General features: G+C 33.0%; 1 protein-coding gene across 7 annotated transcripts in view; it reads left to right on the top strand.

Annotated features, from left to right (window-relative positions):
- Nucleotides 1–22,858, top strand: part of SLC9B1 (solute carrier family 9 member B1) — a 72,359-nt gene that overhangs the window by 31,212 nt on the left and 18,289 nt on the right. For all 7 annotated transcript variants that reach the window (XM_049632144.1, XM_049632143.1, XM_049632141.1 and 4 more), the window contains 3 exons: nucleotides 5,444–5,614; nucleotides 6,824–6,966; nucleotides 8,283–8,410. In XM_049632144.1, the coding sequence (XP_049488101.1) occupies nucleotides 5,444–5,614; nucleotides 6,824–6,966; nucleotides 8,283–8,410 (442 nt within the window). The remainder of the gene's footprint in view (nucleotides 1–5,443; nucleotides 5,615–6,823; nucleotides 6,967–8,282; nucleotides 8,411–22,858) is intronic.

Here is a 22,858-nt window from a genome sequence, read left to right as displayed (position 1 = left end):
ATGATTCTATATTTGTGTATATTGCAAAATGATCAAAATCAACATAATAAGTCTAGTGAATATCCATCATCATACATAGAAACCTTTTTTTCTTGTAATGAAAATTTTAAGTTCTACTCTCTTAGCAACTTTCAAATATATAATGCAGTAGCCTTAACTATCGTCACCAAGCTGTACATTATATCCAACAACTTATTTATTTTATAACTGGGAGTTTGTAACTTTTGACCCCCTTTACCCATTTTGCCAACCCCCCCTTCTGGTTGCCAGAAATTCTTTCTAGGAATTTGTCTATTTTATCTAGTTGTCTAATTTTTTAGCTTGAAATTATTTATAATATTTCTTTAGCATCATTTTAATTTTTGTAAGGTCTAAAGTAATGTTTCCTCTTTAATTCCTGATTTTGGTAATTTGTACCTTCTCTCTTTTTCCTTTGTCAGTCTAGCTAAAGACAATCAATTTTTTTATTTTATTGACTTTCTCTAATGTTTTTCTCTTTTCTATTTAATTGTTTTCCACTTATTTTTTGTTTCATACATCCTACTATCTTTTGGTTTGATTTATTTATGTTTTTCTAAGTTGTTAAGGTGGAAGTTTTTATTGTTAACTTTAGATAATTCTTTCTTTCTAATATTTTTTAAAGCTTATACATTTCCGTCTGTGCACAACACATCCCATTAATACTGAAATGCTTTGTTTTCATTAAGATATATTTCTCTTGTTATTACTTCTTTGATTCATGATTACTATTTGCATGATATATCTTTTTCATCTTTTTATATTCAGCTTATCTGTTTCATACAAAGTATCTTTCTTATAGAAACCATATGGTTGGATCTTGTTTTTTTAAAAAAAAATCCAGTATGACAGTCCTTTTGAATTTAAACCATTCAAGTTTAACATAAATACTGATATGGTTGTGTTTATGCCTGCTGTTTTGTTCCTTGTTTTCTATAAGTGTCATGTCTTTTGTTTTTCTGTTCATGCTTCTTTTGTGCTAACGAAGTATTGTTAGAGCACTATTTAAATTTCCCTATTGACTTCTTAGCTGTGTTTTAGAGGTTTTAGTTTTAGTGGTTTCTCTGGGAATTCTAATAATCATCTCCAACACTTAATTCCTGTGTTATATAGCAGCTTTCAGCCAATAGACCTCTATATGCCATAAACTCAACAATATTTTGTTATTCTTACTGCTCTTAATAATCTTAGTTTTTTTAAATGAAGAGGTGAAATGAGAATATATTTATAATCTTTTATACTTAGGTATTTATTTACCATATCCAGTATACTTTATTGCTTCTTATTGGTCCAAATTACCATCTTGTGTCATTTCCTTTCAACTTAAAGCATTTTCTTTAGTATTTCATTAGGGGTGAATTTTTCTATTTTCATCTGTCTGAGAATGTCTTTATTTCAACTTTACTTTGAAGAATAGGTGTTTGTTTATTTGTTTTTTAGAGAGAGAGTGCACACACAGGGGCTGGGGGTAATGGGGGGGTGAGAGAGAGAGAGAGAGAGAGAGAGAGAGAGAGAGAGAGGGAATCTCAAGCAGGCTCCATGCCCAATGCAGAGCCCAGCACAGGGCTCAGTCTCACAACTGTGAGCTGAAATCAAGAGTCAGACAGTTAACCAACTGAGCCATGCAGGCACTCCTGAAGAATGGTTTTACTAGATATTGAATTCTTAATTGACAGGTTTTTTTCTACATTTTTGAAATGTCACCCCACTGCCTTTGGGCCTTTATTTTTTCTGATGAAAATGCTGCTGTTAGTTGCATTATTGTTGCCCTGTACATAATGAGTCATTTTCTTACTACTTCCAAGATTTTCTTTTGTATTTTGTTGTCAGAAATTTGATGATGGTGATGATGTCTCTAGGTGTAGATCTTTTGTGCTTATTCTATTTGGGATTTGTTGGGCTTCTTAATCTATAAGTTAATGTTTTTTATTAACTTTGAGAGGTTTTCAGACATTATATTTTCAAGTATTTTTCTGCCCTTTTATGTCTTTCTCTTCTCTTCCTGGGACTTCTTTTATGCATATGTTAGTACTCTTGGTGGTATCCTATAGGTGCCTGAGGCTCTGTTCATTTTTCTTTATTCTTTTTTTCCTTGCTTGTCAGATTGATTAATATCTATTGATCTATATTCAAGTTCACTGATATTTTCTTTCACAAGATCAAATATGCTGTTGAGCCTCTCTAGTCAACTTTTCATTTCAAGTCTTGTACATTTCATTTCCAGATTTTCATTTTCAAATAAATTTTATCTCTTTATTGATATTCCCTGTTAATTGACACATTGTCCTATTTTCATTATTTGAATATATTTATAATAGCTGTTTTGAAAACTTTGGAAATCTAGCAACTGGACTTATTCACTCAGTCTCTATTGACTGCTTTTTTGTCCTGAATGTGGGTTGTATTTTCCCATTTCTTTCCATATCTAGTAAGTTTGGGCTGAAAATTAAACATTTTAGTTACACATATGGCAACTTTGAATTCAGTTTTATTTTTTTAAGGTTTTCATTGTTGTTGTTTGGGTAATTTGCACGTACTTAAACTGTGGAATCATTCTGTGCCATGGTTTTGCAGCACCTGGTGTCTTACTTTTTGTTTATTTGTTTTTAGCCTATCTTCCTAGGGGTTTCTAATTTGTCTGCATAGCTTAAGAGTCACCTAATGATTTGGGGGAGACATTGTGTTCAAGCCAGTTAGGCTTCCACCCTCTGCCAAGTGATCCTATAAGTGGGTTGAAGAATGCATTCAGAATTGCTGCTGGTAGTCAAGTCTCACATCAGTTTTTACTTTTTGCCATACTCTCAGGAGTCTTCTCTGTGGTTGCATACACGTACATCCAATCAGCCACGCATATGTGGAGAACTTACCTCAACCTTTCTGTGATTCTGTCATATCCAGCATTTCCCAGTTACATTTTTACCATATCTGCCACTCACCTCAACTTGAGCTGCAACCTCAAACTGGCACCACAGCATATTTCCTCTGCCTATTCTGAAACCAATCTGCCACTTCTACCCAGCAAAGTCATGGGTTTTCTCCCTCCACTCCATATCTATCCCACCTCCCCTCACAACAAAGTGGCTGGTTTTTAAGCTAGCTCCATGATGGTAAAACTACAGTGTTTCCTAAATGAAGTAAGTGGGGAAATGAGGGAGGAATGATAGCAGTCCCAGGCAGGAAGGCCTCAGACTTTAACCAGTCCTACATAAAACCCTAGCATCTTTTATTTTTTTAATAAATGCTTCTCAATTTGGTAACTGTCATTAGTCAGTTTTCAGGATCCTACAATTATTGGTTTGCTGTTGTTGTTGTTGTTGTTATTGTTGTTTATAGCTTTACATGGAGGGATTTTTTTGTTGAGATAAATTGCCTATCTCTTCAGGTCATCATTATTGACAACCCCTTCCCCACTTACTTTTATATCCCCTGATTAGCCATTTTGATTAGTAATGTGTTCTAAAATTGGTTAGACTAACCTACATGTTTGCAAATTTCTTTGTACATCTTTCTTTTTGTTCTTATGTCCTTATTCCTAAAACATATCTTTCAATAGTTTTTGTTTTCAGTGAAAATGGAGTATGTTCTTAGATATATATTAACTTGACAATATCTTTAATTTGTTTTTTGTTTGAATGATAGTTTAACTGGCTACAGAATTCAACATTGAATATTTTATCTCTGTACTTTGAAGACTTTATTATTGTCCACGTTCCATTATTGCTATTGAGAATTGAGAATCTGCTCCAATGTTTATTTTTTTATGATTATCTTTCTCTCTCTGGAATCTTTAAGACCTTATTTTTGTCTTTGGTGGTCTGTGGTTTCTCAACATTATGTCTAAGTATCTATTTTAATTTAATCCTAGAATAATTTAATCATTTTGCTTCCTGTGTCCAAATCATTGGGAATTACTTCTTATTTTATAAATTTTTATCTTAAATTCAGATTCAGTGGGGTTTATACAGTTTGGAATCAGGAGTGTCTATTGGGGATATTTTGAACTAGAATCTACTAATTGCTCAAGGCCTAGTTCCATGGGAAGATACTTTTTATGCTGTATTTAGGATTTGGGGATTCCCAAACCAAGCAAATCATGTAAATTTGAGACTTAGCCTTAAGGTAGTTGAGGCCTAATTTTATATATGAATTCCCAGAGGTGATTTTGCCAACTAGAGACCAGCTAAGACAAACAAACTGCCCTGTCTTTTCCCTTTGTCAGTAGAATAGTATCTTCTGGTCCATTTAGTAAGAGTTTAGTCTTTCAAGTGTTCCAGTTTTGTGGATGGCAACAGTCAGAGCAGAGGAACAAGAATCTTAGTTCTAACTTTTTGCCTTGAGTTTATCAAAATCCTCCTCTTCTATCCTGCCAGTTTTATGGAGCCAAAAAGGGGTCACAGCTAAAAAATGCACTTAAGTTGTTCTAAGTATTAGGAATTATGATTTATAGTAAAATATGTTAAATGTTTAATATGCAGGTGGCAATTTACAGTGTAATCATTTGTCCTTTGCAGAAACTTATGGATTCCCTGGTGAGTAGGGCCCTTCCTGAGAATCTAGTTGCCAGAAAGAAGATATCTACTAACTTATCCTTCTCACACTATTTACCTGTACTTCCTACATACAACCTAAGATACATTATATTCTCCCAAAGACCAAGTTCACTTTTTTTCTAGCCATTAAATCCCTTTAATAATTTATGCCAAATATCAACTGAAGTATCCTTCCAGCACAAAGATTTATTCTGGTCCTGTTTTAAAAAGTTGGCACTCTACCACTCTGATCTACTATAAATTTGAGAATTCTTATCACAACCAATTATCTTTTTATTCATGATGCAAAGGCTACTCTAAAATATAAAATGAAGTAAAGCTCATCATATTGCCATGGAATTTTTTAAATGTCATATATTGTGAGAAATGTTTAGCACTTTAAAGGATTCACATATACTTCTAATTTTTTTTTAATTTTTATTTTTAGAAAGAGAGAGAGACTGAGCATGTGTGAGCAGGAGAGGGCCAGAAGGAGAGAGAGAGAAAGAGAAAGACAGAGAGAGAGAACCTTAAGCAAGCTCCATGCTCAGTGTAGAGCCTGATGCACGGCTTGATCCCATGACCCTGGGATAATGATCTGAGCCAAAATCAAGAGTAAGATGCTCTACTGACTCAGCCACCCAGGAACCCCTTAAAATATTTTTTTAAAATACTAATACTTTGTTAAAAACTTGTGCCATAAATTGACAGGGACTTTGGAATATATGTTAAACAGATATTTCTTCAACCATACTAGCAAGCAACATTAGTCTATGTTATGTATCATTATATAGGCCTGGCTATTAATATGATATTTGATAAAATAGAATCATCTTTTGTATGTATATATCTATGTCTATGTAGATATATAGATATATGCTTTTTTTATATTTCAGGAGTTGCACTTTTTATGTTATGGTGTGTAGCCTGGTCATTCTCAGGCCCCGAAGTTCTCCCTGGTGGAAATTTATTTGGATTATTAATTATTTTTTATAGTGCCATGATTGGGGGTAAAATTTTGGAACTCATTCGAGTACCTTCAGTGCCTCAACTTCCACCTCTTCTTGGTAAGTGTACAGTTAGCTCTTATTTCTTTGTTTTTGCTGTATGCAAATTATGAACATACTCTAGTCAGAATACATATAATATAGAAATATTTCAATGTAATATGATCTTTATAGCTTCTTTTTATATTTACTATATACGTGTGGATATAGTTCATTTATAGAAGTATTTATTCTCTTTGTATACAAGCACACAGATATTTTTTCTGAAATATTTTTGAAACAATTTAAATATACTCAATATATGATTCCTGTTGCTTTATTGTTTAATAGGACATTTTAAAATTAATTTTAAATATATTATAGAAAATGAAACATTTGGAAAAGACTGAATTTTTCTGTAGATAACCTAACTCAAATACAATGATAAGATTCAAATACTGTAGTGACTAGGGCACCAGAAAGTTTTATGGTTTAAGCTGTTTGGGCATCTCCACTATGTATATTCATGGCTGCGTCATCTGCCTAACCAGTATTATATCCTCTTTCTTCATTACCATTATTATATAACTCTCCATTTGGACAGAGGAAAATTAGTGGAAGAACTTCTATCAGTGGTGTCTCATATCTTCTAAGTATTCAATACACCCAAATATTCCGTACACTGTGAGTAGAGATAATTGCTCCATCCTATTGCTAATACCCTTTCTATGTCCACAACACCCTTTTAGCGCTTGCTAAGTATTCACTGAATCTTTTTTTTTTTTCTCTCCAAAACTTCTACTCTTACCCTAGCTTAGGCTATTTGTTTTCCAAGTCTTCCATGGACTTTGGCAGAGCCTTTTAATTGTTCTCTCCTCTAGTTTTATGTCTATCTAACTCATCAAAACCATCACATAGAAAATACAAGATGCACTATGTCTCTCCCTCCTAAAACTTTTCCTATGGTACATTACTCTGGAAAAGCAAGCGGTGGGAATGGAGGCTGCAGGGGGGTTAGCTTTATATTATCTGGCCTCTCCTGCCCATTCTCTCACTCAGTCCTTGCCCTTTTTTTGTTTAACAACACTGAATTACCTGTTTTAGCCCTTTGAGATATGTCATTTCTTATCACCAGCCCTTTACTTATGCTGCCTTCTCTACTTGTATGTAATCTGTCCTTCACCAAAGTAATGATGTAGTGTGTTTAGAGAAGGAAAATTAAACATTTCTCTTTTCTAACTTAGAAAAATGAACTGAATCAGACATGTTTTCTTTTCTTTTTTTTTAAAGGGATGTTACTGGCAGGTTTTACCATCAGGAATGTTCCATTCCTCAGTGATTACATCCATATTAATAACACATGGTCTTCAACTTTAAGAAACACTGCCCTTACCGTTATCCTAATACAAGCTGGGCTTGGACTCGATCCACAGGTAGATTTGCAACTATATCTTGAATAAAGATATTTTAAATATTAGAGGCTGGTAGAAAAGAAAAAGAGGCAAAAAGACTCCAAGTGAAGTCTGTAAGCAAAACTAAGATAAAGAACAAAGATTTTGCAGAAATATTGGCATCTTATAATTTCTACTTCTGGTCATCATTATTACTGATATGAAGAGAAATCAGTGTGATGTAAGATCTCTATTAGAAATCATCTTTAATTATTTTCATAGAGATAAATGTCCCTTGTACAGCATTTGTTTTGTTTGGGACCTGTGGCTTTTCTATGGATAACTATTTACTTTTCAGTTAATAGTAAACTTGTGGTGCTTGGGTGGCTCAGTTGGTTAAGTGTCTGACTCCTGATTTTGGCTCAGGTCATGATCTCACAGTTCATGAGATTCAGCCCCACATCGGCACAGAGTCCGCTTGGGATTCCCTCTCTGACTCTCCCTCTTTCCTTGCCCCTACCCTGTTCTCTCTCTCTCAAAAATAAATTAATAAACTTTAAAAAATAAACAAAGGGTAAGGTCCACTCCTAAAAGGTTTTTACTTTTGTTTTGTTTTTCAAAGAGATTAAGAATTTCAGTAACATTTTTATTTAATGACTTTCTTCCCCCACAGATGTTATGTTCCTGATTATCTGTGCATTATTGTAGAAGCTAATCTTTTAAAAGATCACAATCTAGGAATCATAAATCTATTTGGGTTTTAAAAAGGTGACTCTCCATGAATAAATATAACAGCTACTGAAACAACAAATGTATGAGTTTAGTGAAAATATCTCAAAAGCATAAAGACAGTGACAACTTATTATAAGCTCCAGTAGAAAATTTGAACCAATGAGAAAATTCTAAAGTTCTCCTTTTTAGTGAATTATGCTGTTTTTAAGTGATTTTTCTCTTTTGGTACATTGATATTTTCTATTATAATTATTAAATTAACCAAACAGGTCATTTCTAAAAGTTAACTGATGGAAATAAACCTATAGGTCATACTTTTATTATACTCTTTATAAGAAAAATTAAGGAAGGTAGAAATAGTTATTTAATTACAGAGAAATGGATATTTTGAAATAATTTAGGTACAACAGTATTTTATAAAATGTGAAGTACTTTATATATAACCCAATCTGTGATGACATATAAAATGAGCTGTATTAGCATTTCAAGCCCAGTGAGACAATCTGGAAGATTTAGCTTAATAAAAGCTAATTACTTAAAAAAAAAAAACTATCTCAAAATTTACTTAAATAACTTTCTTGTTCACCATTGTAAGTTGTCTAAATGTGACTATTTTTATATTTCAGGCTTTGAAGCATTTGAAGAGAGTTTGTTTAAGATTGGCTCTAGGTCCATGCCTCATAGAGGCATGTTCAACTGCTGTTATTTCCCACTTCCTTATGAATTTTCCCTGGCAATGGGGATTTCTTTTGGGGTAACTTTTTCTCATTTTTCTCTATGAAAATATTCGGTTAAGAATGCTTGGTTTGAAATTATCAAAATATTCAGAATATTATATAGACAAGCTTCTCATTAAACTTCTTTTCACAGTAGGGGTACCTGGATGACTCAGTTTAGCATCCCACTCTTGACTTTCGCTCAGGTCATGATCTTACGGTTTGAGTTCAAGCCCCACGTGGAGCACCTTGCTCACAGCATGGAGTCTGCTTGGGATTCTCTCTCTGCCCTTTCCCACCTCATGTTCTCTCTCTCTCTCTCTCAAAATAAATGAATAAATAAACTTAAAAAAAAGTCATTTGGGGTACCTCAATGGCTCAGTTGGTTAAGGGTCCGACTCTTGATTTTGGTTCAGGTCATGATCTCATGGTTTGTGAATTCGAGCCCCACATCGGGCTCTCTGCTATTAGTACGGAGCCCCCTTGGGATCCTCTGCCACCCTCCCCTCTGCCCCTCCCCTGCTCATGTGCTGTCTCTCTCAAATATAAATAAACATTAAAAAAAATTCTTTTCACACTGGTAGAAAACCTTGGAAATGTGTTGGTCAGAAGCAGAGCCATATCCTAAATCTACCATATCCTTAGCAAACATGCAGTCCCTGAATGTTTAGTGCAAGATAATTCATCAATTTACTCCTTCTCTCCTATATCATTTTCCATTTCTATGTTTTAACCCATCCAGTGGCCTCTTCCTTATAAATTGTATGTATATATTATATACATATATATGAGATTTTACATATAGATATTATAACCAAAACACTCTTTCCCTGTACCCAATGTCCCATCTATTTTTACCCACTATCCATTTTCTCTTCATGTCCAAATTCCTCAAAACAGTAGTCCATAATCACTCTCTCTAGATGCTCAACCCCTTTTCATTTTTCAATATATTTACCTTTTGCCTCCATTTGAATGTAAAGTTCACCCATTATATACTTACTGCCAAATCCAATGGATTTTTTAAAATTTCTTTTTTATTATAAAAGTAATACCCAAATGCATTTTACTTTTGAAAAATTAGAACTTTACAGATAAAACTAAGAAGTCTTTTAACCATGCCTTCAAATCCTAGTGCCCATACCCGTACCCAAAGTAACAATTTTTATGAGTTTTATGTTATTATTCCATAGACCTTTAAAAATAACAGTCCAGACTTCTAAAGAATATATATTATATATATGTAATATATATAATATATATATTTATATGAAAATAGATAAAATAATATTCTGTTTTTCCAAGGATTTATCTACTGTATACATATATAATATATAAATAATATCAAAGAGTGTATCACTATGTTTGCGATTTCTCTCTTTTACTCAACAGTATTCTTGAGATTTATACACTTAGAAATATGTAGCTCATTTGTTTAATTGTTGTATAGTGTTATATTGTATGATAATACCAGATTTTACTTACAGTGTTCCAACAAATAGCATTTTGTTTGTCTCACTTTGCGTAAATGTGAGTTTTCCTAGAATAGTTACCTAAGTTACACGCATTTTCAGTTTTGATGGATACTATCAAAGTGCCTTTAACACGTACCAATTTGCCCTATCACCAGCAGGGTATGAAAATGGCTGTTATTTGGGGCGCCTGGGTGGCGCAGTCGGTTAAGCGTCCGACTTCAGCTCAGGTCATGATCTCGCGGTCCGTGAGTTCGAGCCCCGCGTCAGGCTCTGGGCGGATGGCTCAGAGCCTGGAGCCTGCTTCCGATTCTGTGTCTCCCTCTCTCTCTCTGCCCCTCCCCCCTTCATGCTCTGTCTCTCTCTGTCTCAAAAATAAATAAACGTAAAAAAATGGTTGTTATTCTTTCAAATCCTTGCAAATTATAATATCAAGTCTCGATATTATCAAACTTTATGATATCTTCCAATCTGGTGAACAAAAATTGATTATTTCTTTGTTGTTTTAATAGCATGTATGTGATTATTAATGAGCTTCAGTATTTTTATATGAGCCTGTTCAGACCTTTTTCTATTTTTCTGTTGAGTTATTCTTTTCTTTCTTATTGATTATATCAATGCTTTGGTACAAGTATTGCAAATACATGTCCTAACATACCACTAGATATTTAACTTTGCTTATGATGACTTTTTTTTTTTAATCTAAAAATGATATTTTATTATTTCCAACAGATAGAAGAGCAAATACATAAAACCATTCCTTGACCTTGAAAATCAAAAAGAAAAACCAGGGCGTGGGGAGGAAGAATATAGCTGCTTTTGATATAGCAAAGGGCTTTTTTATGTAATCAAATTGATCAATACTTCTGTTTCTGTTTAATGCCTTTCTATGTGTCATTCCAAAGATCCTTTTTACCCATATATCTATGGTCATAAATATATTCTTCTATATATTATTATTATTACTTTTAAGTGCATTTTAAAAAATTCTTTTAAAACAGTAGAGTTTATTATGTGTGGGGATCTAGCTACATTCTTTTTCCATATGAATAGGTTGTTGCCTCAGCACCATTTATGGAAAAGTTCTTTTTTTTCCCCCTTGATTTGAAATGTTGATTTTGTCATGTAACAAACCCCAGAGATTTGTGTTTTTTTATAATTTTTTTAATGTTTATTTTTTTGAGAGAGAGAGGACAAGAGTGTGAGCTGGGGAGGGGCAGAGAGAGGGAGACACAGAATCTGAAGCAGGCTCCAGGCTCTGAGCTGACAGCACAGAACTGCAAGATTGTGACCTAAGCCTAAGTGGGACACTTAACCGACTGAGACACCCAGACACCACAGAGATTTGTTTTTATACTTGTGTTCTGTTTTTCTTCCAATCCATTTTGTCTATTTCTATGTCATTATTACATGGTTTTAACTATCTTGCCTTTACTAAAACAGTATCTTCATTTTTACATCGACTTGGTTTTTCATTCTAAGCTCTTATTCTCCCAAATGAATTTTAGAATCAGGTAGTCAAGTTCAATGAAGAATCCTGAGAATATTTTAATTGGCATAGCAACGAATTAATAAATTAATTTGGAGGAGAGATGACACATTTATAATATTGAAGAGTTTTTATCCATAAATATGACATATCTCTCCATTATTTAGGTGTTATATTAAGTTCTATGTTTATAATTTTTGGAGAGATCTGGGTCTATCTTCATAGTTTTGTTCTCAGGTGTTTTATGTTTTTTATTGATGTTATTAATAGATTTTTCATAACATTTTCGAATTAGTTTTTGCAGATGTATAAGAAAACTACTGATTTTTAAAAATACATTTTATTGAGGTATAGTTCACATAGAATAAGCACTCATTTTTAGTGAACATCTCAATGAGTTTTTTTATAATGAGTTTTATAATGTAATTATATAGTATGTACTCTTTTATTTCCGGTTTCATATGGTCAGCAAGTTGTTTTTGAGATGCATCCATATTATTCATTCCATTTTATTGCAAGTATTATTTCATTGTATGAAATATACCACCAATTTTATTCATTCACTTGTTGATGGATATTTAGATTGTTTCCAATTTAGTTGTTACAAACAAAGCTGCTATGAACTTTTGCATTCAAGTCTTCGTGAAGACATTTGTTTTCATTTGTTAGAGAAATGCCTAAGAGTAGATTTGCTAGATCATATGGTAAGATATTATTTAATTTTATTTTAAAAATGGGGTGCCTAGCTGACTCAGTCAGTAGAGCATGCTACTCTTGATCTCAGGGTTGTGAATTTGAGCCCATTTGAGTGTAAAGATTACTTAAAAATAAGTAAATAAATAAACAGTGCCAAAAATTTTCCAAAATATTGTAGCATTTTACATTCCCACCAATAATGTATAAAATTCTAGGCCATCCACATCCTCTCCAATACTTCATAGTGTCTCCTTAATTGAACATTTTTTAGTTGTATGTGTAGTGGTACAAAGTTATAATTTTAGGCAAGGGAAACAGAAGAAAAATAAACAATTGGGACTTCATCAAGATAAAAAAGCTTCTGCACAGCAAAGGAAACAATCAACAAAGCTAAAAGGCAACCTTTGGAATGGCAGAATATATTTGCAAATGACATATCTGATAAAGGGTTTGTATCCAAAATATATAAAGAACATATAAAACTCAACACCCAAAAAACAAATAATCCAGTTAAAAAATGGGCGGAAGACATGAATAGACTTTTTCCAAAAATGGCTAGAAGACTGATGAAAAGATGCTTACTATCACTCATCATCAGAGAAATAGAAATCAAAACAAAAGTGAGTTATCACCTCACACCAATCAGAATGGCTAAAATCAACAACACAAGAAACAATAGGTGTTGGCAAGGATACAAAGAAAAAAGAATCCTTGTGCACTGTTAGTGGGAATGAAAACTGGTACAACGACTGTGGAAAACAGTATGGGGCACACACACACATACACATATACAATGGAATATGAGCCATAAAAAAAGAATGAAATCTTGCCATGTGCAATGACATGGATGGAGCTAGAGAGTATTAATGTTAAGTGAAATAAGTCAGAGAAAAACAGATACCATATGATTTCACTCATGTGGAATGTAAAAAACAAAACACGTGAACATGGGGGAAAAAAAGAAACCATAAAACAGACTGTTAACTATCGAGAACAAACTGAGGATTGATGAAGGGGGAGTAGGTATGGGGGTGGGTTAAATGCATGATGGGTTATGGAGGGTGTACTGGTAGTGATAAGCACAGAGCGCTGTATGTAAGTCATGAACTATTAAATTCTACACCTGAAACTAATATTCACTGTATGTTAACCAACTGGAATCTTAATAAAAACTTGAGAAAAACAATAAAGTTGTGGTTTTATAGTTTTTCATCAAATTTAGAATTTTTCAGCCGTTATTTAAGTATTTTGCCCCTCTTTCTTATTCTATAACTACAACTACACATGTGTTAGACTGCTAGATATTATTATGTAGGTCCCTGGTACTCTATTAACTTGTTTTACTCATGTTACTCTCTGTACTTAATTTGCGTCTTTTTCCTCAGAATACTTCTTTATTAGCATTTTGTTTATGGACCTAAGTATATTGGACTCTGTATAAAAATATGAATTCTTTTATTCTTTAAATAGGCAAACATATGTAATTACATAAGATAACAGCATCTGATTTTATTCCCATTTTATATAAACAGAGCACTATTTGTTTAAGAGAAGCTGGCTTTTAATAGGTTACTACTAGAGTGCTTTATGTCCCTGTTAGGAAGTATATTTTGAGCATATTGCATTTTCTTTTTTGTACCTAATGGCTTTTCAGTGATGGTGCCATAGATGATTTGCTTTTTTGTATATATAATTTGGGATTTCAAATGTTGAATCATCAAAAAGCATTAAAAATTACCATTCTAAATCACCCCTCCGCCACCACCACCCCCCAAAAGAGAAAGAGCATTACCCTGGACCTAACTCATGTTTTGCTCCATGCCTATTGTTTCCATATTTGCCCTTTTCTGTTTGTTTTTGTTGTTTTGTTTTGTTTTCATCATGGTAAGTTTATTCTTTAGTCCCCATCACCTATTTCACCCAGCCCCCCTTCCCACCTCCCTCTGATAATCCATCAGTTTGCTCTCTGTTAAGAGTCTGTTTCTTGGTTTGTCTCTCTCTCTCTCTCTCTTCTTTGCTCCTTTTTTGTTTGTTTCTTTCTTTCTTAAATTCCACATATGAGTGAGATCACATGGTATTGTCTTTCACTGGCTGAGTTATTTTGCTTAGCACTGTACTCTCTAGCTCTATCCATGTTGTTCCAAATGGGAAGATTGCATTCTCTTTTTATTGCTGAACAATATTCCATGTGTATATGTACACATACACATATATATGTATATATATCACATATATACATATATGTGTATATGTATATATATCACATCTTTCTCCATTCATCTAATGATGGACATTTGGACTGCTTATACTTCATTTTGGATATATTCCACTGCTGTGTCTTCAAGTTCATTGATCTTTTCTTCTGCAGTGTTTAACCTTCTATCAATCCTATCCAGTGAATTTTTTTAATAATTCAGATATTGCATTTCTTTGGTCATAAGCCATCTTACATTTCTTTCCAGCTTTATTGAGATAATGATTCACATATAACATTTTGTAAATTTAAGGTATACAACGTGTTGATTTGATACACTTATATATTGCAAAATGATTACCAACATAGCATTAGTTAACACCTCCATCTTATCACATACTTGCCTTTTTCTGTGTGTGTGATGAGAACTTTTAAGATCATCTCCCTTAGCAACTTTCAAGTATATAATACAGTATTATTAATTGTAATCACCATGCTGTACATTAGATCCCCAAAACTTACTTATCTTATAATTGCAAGTTTATACTCTTTTGACCAAAATTTCCCCATTTCTCCCATGTACCAGACCCTAGTAACCACCATTTTACTCTATTTCTATGAGTTCAGCTTTTTTAAATTCCACACATAAGTGAGGTCATGCAGTATTTGTCTTTCTCTGTCTGACTTATTTCACTTAGCATAATGTCCTCAAGGTCCATCCATATTGTAAATGGCAGGATTTCTTTCTTTCTCATGACTGAATACTTGTCCATTGCATATATATTGCACACATATATATACCATACACACATACACACACACATATACATACCACATCTTTATTCATGCATCCATTGACAGAAACTTAGGTTGTTTCCATCAGATACTACATTTTTTATTTCCAAAAGTTCCATTTGGTTCTTTATTCTGTCTGCTGCTTTCCCCCCCATTATGTTCATGTTTTCCTTTAGATTCTTAAGGAACATATTTATACGTTCCATATGTAACATATTTATAACAACTGTGACAATATATTAATCTACCAGTTCCCTCGTTGCTGTCATTTGTGGATCTATATGTATTAATTGATTTTTCCCCCTGTTGTAGGTTACATTATCCTACCTATTCATGTGTCTAGTGATCAGATGCTGGGTTTTGTAGGTTTTACATTGTTGAAATCTGGATTTTGTAATTTTTCTTTAGAGTGTTAGACTTTGTCCCAGAAGGCAGCATTAAATTATTTGTGAGTTAGTTGATGCTTTCAAGTCTTGGTTTTAAGATCTTTTAGGGATTATCTAGAGTAGCCTTACTGTAGGGCTTCTAAGATGTGGCCCTTCTGAGTCTACTGAATGCCCTATGTGTTTGATGAGGTATCTCCACTCTAGTTGGTGGGAACCCAAAGGTTTTCCCAGTTTTCTGTGAGCTCTAGAAATTATTCATCTTACTGATGGTCAGTAATCTTTCTTTATGAGTTGTACTTGTCCACATTTGTGGGTTTTACTCTATGCCTGCTCTCAGTAGTATTCAACCAAAGACAGGGAACCCTTCATGCCAATTTCTGGAAATTTCTTTATGTCTTTCCTTCCCTCAGGTACTCTGCTCTGAAAATTTTAGCTGCCTTGGCTTCCCTAAACTTTTTTCTCCTCAACTCAGCAAATTTGTTGGGCTTTGTTTGGTTTCTCTCCACCACAGCCTTGAAATTGTTCCCAAGCAGAAAACCTGGGCAATGGTGAAGTTTAATTCATTTGTTTCCCTTTTCTCATTTGTAACAGTTCTGTACTGTCTGTTGTTCAGTGTCTGAAATTTGTTGTCTGGTTTTCCAGGTGCTTTCAGCAGGAGGGTAATTGCAGAACCTATATTCTTTTACAGCTGTAAGCAGATGTCTTACTTCTGATTTTTAAAGGTTGATTTTATATATGACTATCCTGATGAATGTTCATATCGGTACTTTTAGTTCTTATATAAACTTCCTGTCTTCAAATAATTAAACTTTTGTCGCTTCCTTTACCAGTGTTTATACTGTTATCTCTATTTTACTGTGTTCAATTGAGTATCCCATCAATGTGAATATTAGTAATGGAAAAAAATAGATGTTTCTATTTTTAAAATAATTTTAATGAGAATTCTAATGCTTTGTCATTAATATGATGTTTACTGTAGGGTGTTAGTAGATGCGGTTTATTAGGTTAAGGAAAGTTTCCTGAATCTTGTTTGTCAAGAGGTTGCCTCTTAATAAAAAAAAAAAAAAAAAAATACTATCATTTTTTTTTCCCTTCAATCTGACGTTATGAATTATACTGGCAGAGTTTCTTAATGCAGAACCATCCATACATTTACAGACTTGGTCAGCATTTTTATTCTTTTAATAAACTGATGTATTCAGTTTGCTCCTATTTAGGATCATAAATGAAACTAAACTGTGGCTTATTTTCTTATGCTATCTTTGCCTTATTTTTATTTTTTCTACCTCAACCCCTACCTATCTTTGCCTTATTTATGATCGTGTTATTATTTTGCTATGACTGCCTCAAATCCCTTCATGTTGATACCTAGCATTTTAATGCAAGTTAAATAATCAATATAAATTTTCTTTTCTTTCATCGTAGTTTTTTTTCCTTTTAAAATAAAGATAAGTGTAGAAGTTACTAAGATATGTGAATATCCTTAATTTGTATTTCTGTTGCAACAACTTCTGGATTCATTTTTCCTCCCATTTGAGTACTTTCACCAAAATGATTGTGAACGTGGGTCTTTGTGTGACAAATCTTTTGAAGCTTTGTATGCTTGTGAATATTTTCACAGTATTATAAAACCTTCATATTTGAATGACTATTGGACTGATTTTAAAATGTCCAAAATGGGGGCATCTGGACTGGCTGGCCGGTTTAGTTAGCAGAGCATGCGACTCTTGATCTTGGTGTCATGAGTTCAGGCCCCATGTTTGGCATAGAGATTACTTTAAAAAAAAAATCTTAAATAAATAAATGAATGAATAAATAAATAAATATTCAAAATTATTTTCCTTGAACTTTTAAAAATTGTTCTGCTTTTTCCTTGTATCTAACCTCGCTATTGAAAAGTCTGGTGTCAAACTAATTCTTATTCTTTTGTTGATAACCTTTCTCGCTGGATGTTTTTAGAATTTCCTGTTTTAATTTTCTTAAATATTACTATAAATTATTTAGACATGGGTTATTCTGTTTCCTGTGTGACCTTTTATTTAGATTTAAGGTCATTTGTCTTTAATTAAGGGAAATTTACTTTCATTATTTTTTTGAGTATGCCATCTTTTCTAATTTCATATATTTATATTTATCATTTATATAATGGCACATCTACTGCTATTCTTTTTTTCAAGATTTTATTTTTAAGTAATCTCTACACTCAGCATATCCTTCTCACTCATTGTAATCCTTATCTATCTTGAATTCTACTTTGTCAGATATTAATATTTCTCTTCCTGCTTTGTTGTGGGTACCCTATTTGGAATGAATTTCTCCATCCTTGAATTGTTAAACTTTTTATTGAAGTCTAACTCAGATACAGAAAGTGTAAAGTACATGAATGTACAGTTCCTTGAATACTTAAAAAGTGAATATTCATGTAACCATCACCCAAGTAAAGAAGTATAGCACTGCCAATACCCCAGAAGTGTCCTCATGCTCTCTCCTAATCACTTCTCTCCATCCTCTCCACAGATAACCACTATACTAATTTCTTACACTATAATTTAATTTGCATGTAGTTGTACTTTATGTAAATGAAACCGTATAGTATATATTCTTTTGTGTCTGCTCTTTAACTCAACATTATATTTGAGATTCATCCATGTTATTGTGTGTGAACATAGTTTACTTTCTTTTTTGTATAGTATATCATTGTATGAATATACTAGTTTATTTGTGCATTCTATTATCAGTGGGAATTTGCATAGTTCCTAGTTGGGGTTGTTATTACTAATGCTCTTACATTCTTGTAAAGAACTCTTGGTACACAGTTTTCTAAAGGTACTTAACTATGAGTTGAATTGTTGGTTCATGGGGTAACTATATGTTTAAAACTTTGGATTATGTCAAAATATTTTTTGAGAATTCCTAATTTACATTTCTACCAGTAGTATGTAAGAGTTCCTCTTATTCCAAACCCTGCCAACATTTGGAATCATCAGTCTTTTTTATTTGAACCATTCATATGGGTATGTTGTGATATCTCATTGGGATTTTTATTTCTATTACCCTGATTTCTAATAAGGCTGAAGAGTACCTGTTATTTCCCATATTTCTAATGGGTTTTTGGTGGTTGTTTTTTTCTGATTTATTGGTAAGAGTTCAACATATTCTGATACTAGTCCTGTGTTAAATATGTTACAAATATGTTTTTTCATTCATCAACTACCCATTCTCTCTTTTAATGGTAGAAATTCTTCATTTTAATGTAGCCCAATCTGTCATTCTTTTTCTTCATTCTTAATACTTTTTGTTTAAGAAGTCATTCCATATTCAAAGTCATAAAGATATTCTGTATATTATTTTCTAGTAATTTTACTATTTTACCTTTTACATTTAAATCCATAATCTACCTTAAATTGATTTTTATGTCTAGTACGATATAGGGTCAGGTTTCTTCTTTCTCCCCGCTTCTCTACAGTCAGCTTAGGAATATCCAAATGACCCAGCACAATGGATTTAAAAAGCCACTTCTTCCAGTCACATTGCTCTATAGTGTAACCTGTGTCATAAATAATGTGTCCAGATAAGTATGGCTCTGTTTCTGGACTCTCTATTCTTAACCAATGGTCTATCTTCTGTGTTAATTACTATGGTTTTATAATAAGTCTTTGTATCTTGTAGAACAAAACTCTCACTTTTATGATCTCCAAATCACTTTTATGATTCATAACACTTCGTATTTCCATACAAATTTAGAACCAGTTTGTCAATTTTTACCAAAAAATTCTGATTGAAATTGTATTGTTCTATCAATTAGGAGATGACTGATACCTTTATAATATTGAGTTATTCAATTCATGCTCATGGTCTTCCCCTCCATTTATTTAGGTATTCTCTAATTTTTCTTTTTAATTTTTTGATGTTTATTTATTTTTTTAATATGAAATTTATTGTCAAATTGGTTTCCACACAATACCCAGTGCTCATCCCAACAGGTGCCCTCCTCAATGCCTATCACCCACTTTCCCCTCCCTCACACCCCCCGTCAACCCTCAGTTTATTCTCAGTTTTTAAGAGTCTCATGGTTTGCCTCCCTCCCTCTCTAATTTTTCTTTTTCCCCTTCCCCTCCCGCATGGTCTTCTGTTAAGTTTCTCAGGAGCGTGAGCAGGGGAGGGGCAGAGAGAGAGAGGGAGACACAGAATTCGAAGCAGGCTCCACACCCTGAGCTGTCAGCACAGAGCACAGCCAGGGGCTCAAACTCACGAACTGAGAGATCATGACCTGAGCTGAAGTCAGATGCCCAACCAACTGAGTCACTGAGGCACCCCTAATTTTTCTTAATCAAGGTGTTTTTATTTCCTACATAGAGTTCCTGTATATATTTAATTAGATTTATTCCTAGGCATTTGATGGTTTTTGATACAATTATAAATAGTACTTTTACATTTTTAATAATATTTGTTACTGGTATTTAGAAATATTATTTATTTTCCATATTGCTTTTGTCTCTAGCAACCTTGCTGTGCTCATCAGTTCAAATTTATCTATAGGTTGCCTTGGTTTTTCTACATGTACAGCTGTGTCATCTGTGAATAATGACAGTTGTACTTCTTTCTTTCCAATAAGTAAACCATTTATTTTTCTTTCTTTATGGTACTTATTAGGCTCTTCAATATAATGGTGATTAGAAGTGGTGATAGTAGACATCTTTGTCTTGATTCTGTATTTGTCATTAAGTTTTTTGTAGCTACCCTTAATTAGATTAATGAAGTTTCCCTACATTCTTAGTTTGCTAAGTTTTTATTGTAATTGGGTGTCAAATTTTATCAAATAATTGTTTTGCATCTATTGAAATACTATGAATTGTTAATTCTATTCTAGTGAATCATGTTGATTAACTTTCTAATGTAAACCAAATTTTCATTTATGAAATTGATTCAATTTATTCATCATACTTATAATTTTCAACTTTTTTGTACCATTTGTCTTAGGTATATCTCTTACTAACAACTCAGAAATAAATTTTAATTTTTTTAAAAAATGTTTTTCTTTATTTTTGAGAGAGAGACAGAGCACAAGTGGGGGAGGGGCAGAGAGAGAGAGGGAGACAGAATCAGAAGCAGGCACCAGGCTGAGCTGTCAGCACAGAGCCCCATGCAGGGCCCAAACTTGTGAACTGCGAGATCGTGACCTGAGCTGAAGTTGGACACCTGACTGACTGAGCCACCCAGGCACCCCAGAACTAAATTTTTAAAACTCAGTCAGAAAAGCTATGTCTTAACAGGTCCATCCAACCGATTCCTTGTAGGTCAATTTTGACTTAACCTTGCTTTTATTTCACCTTTTAAAATATTACACATTCCTGTAAATTTTATTCTTTTTTCACTTTTCCTACTTTTTGTTGGATTACCAGCATTTTCTTTGTTACACTTTCATTTATTCCTTTAATATTTAGAAATTACAAACTCATTCTCCTAGTGATTACCTATAATTTTGTAAAAAGCATACTTAAAATTATAGCATGTTTTCAGTTTTCTCCACTCCCTCATATATTTCCCCACCAGTTGATATAATCTAGAATTTTCGTCTAAGATTATTTATAAGTTTTCTTTACAATGAGTACTTGTATAGATTTAACAATGATTTTCACTGCTCATCATTATGTCTTGTGATTATAATTATAATAATATAATAATAATTAATATAATAATTATAATAGCAAACATTTATATAGTGCTTGCCATGTGTCAGGCACTTTGTGTAGTATTTTATAATTAATAATTTAATCTTCACATAGTCCTGTGAAATAGGTATTATTATTATTCCCATTTTTTTGTTTTGCATACAAACTGAGACAAAGAGATGTACATGGTTTTCCTAACATCAGATGACTAAATAGATAGATCCAGAACTTTTACTATGTCTAGAGAATTTATTTTTTTAGCAACTTTTCTAAATGTTTATTTTTATTTATTTTGAGAGAGAGAGAGAGAACATAAGCAGGGGAAGGGCAGAGAAAGAGAGAGAGAGAGAGAGAGAGAGAGAGAGAGAATAAGCAGGGGAAGGGCAGAGAAAGAGAGAGAGAGAGAGAGAGAGAGAGAGAGAGAGAGAGAGAGAATCCCAAGCAGGCTCCACGCAATCAGGCCAGAGCCTGATGCAAGGCTAGATCCTATGAACCATGAGATCATGACCTGAACCAAAATCAAGAGTTGGACATTCAACCAACTGAGCCACCTCAGGTGTACCCTCCTTTTTTATTAAGAGTCTTTTTTTTGAGCCTTTATTCTTAATGTCTACACTATGCTGCCTATACTCTCTTATTTTTTTTAAACCCCTTTATTTTGTACTAAATATTTTTCCTGATGAGTTGATCTTCTAGTTCTTTTCAAACTGATCAGTGGATGATAAACTGAATCCTGGAAAGTCTGAAAATAAATTCTGTGTGACTCAGTATTGAATTTTAGATTCAAAATTATTTTCCCTCAGTACTTTAAAGAGACCAGTGTTATCTCTTTGTATTAGTTTTGCCCATGAGGAATATTTTATAAAGCTAATTATTAATTTCTTTCCTAGGTAATCTAACCCAATCATTTTTTTTTTCCCTTTGGAGGCTTGGTTTCCTGAATTTTTCCAATTAAAATCTTCTTGCTATACAAAGTACATTCCTTGGACAGCAACATTAGTATCACCTAAAAGCTTGTTAGAAATGTAGACTCCTGGGCCTTATCCCAGGCCTTTTGAAATTAATCTGCATTTTAATGAGATTCTTATGTTATTTTTTTCATATTAAAGTTCTAAAAGAACAGTCTCAGATAAGTCTTTTTTCCTTAGTGAAATTTTTCAAATATGTACAAGAGTAGAGAGAATAATAACAAAATAACAAACGTCCAAATATCCTTAATTTAAACTTAATAGCCCCTAAGGAATCCTAAAGTAAATTACATGCATAATGGTATTTCACCCCTATATCCTACAGAATGCATTTCTAAAAGTTAACAGCATTTTTCTAGCTAAATTAACAACAATCCCTTAATGTAATCAGATGAGTCTTAACATGTTCTACTCAATATTTGGTGTGATGTTTCAATCAGAGGAATATGTATCTATTTTTTTCCAGGTCTTGATTATATCTTTTATCTTTCCTCAGTTCTCTTGTATTATGTCCTTTTGTAATTCCCTCCTCCATACCTATTAAGCCTTCTTTATACTTTTTATATGCTTACCTTTTTGCAGTACACACTGGAAAATTTTTCTCTGCACAGTTCTCTAGCTTATTAAGTCACTCTTTAGCTATGTTTATACCTATTTTTTTTAATTTGGAGAATTTATTGTTAATTTCTAGGAACTATCATCAAAACTTTATGGATAGATGCAATATACTTTCATGATTCAGACGATATTTATAGTTATTCTGACATCATGTTTTGGTTGCTTTCTTCCTAGTATATCTCTTTTCTCAGGTATA

This window comes from Panthera uncia, chromosome B1, assembly GCF_023721935.1.
Source record: "Panthera uncia isolate 11264 chromosome B1, Puncia_PCG_1.0, whole genome shotgun sequence".
Lineage (NCBI taxonomy): Eukaryota > Metazoa > Chordata > Mammalia > Carnivora > Felidae > Panthera > Panthera uncia.
This window is presented reverse-complemented; position numbering and strand designations above follow the sequence as displayed.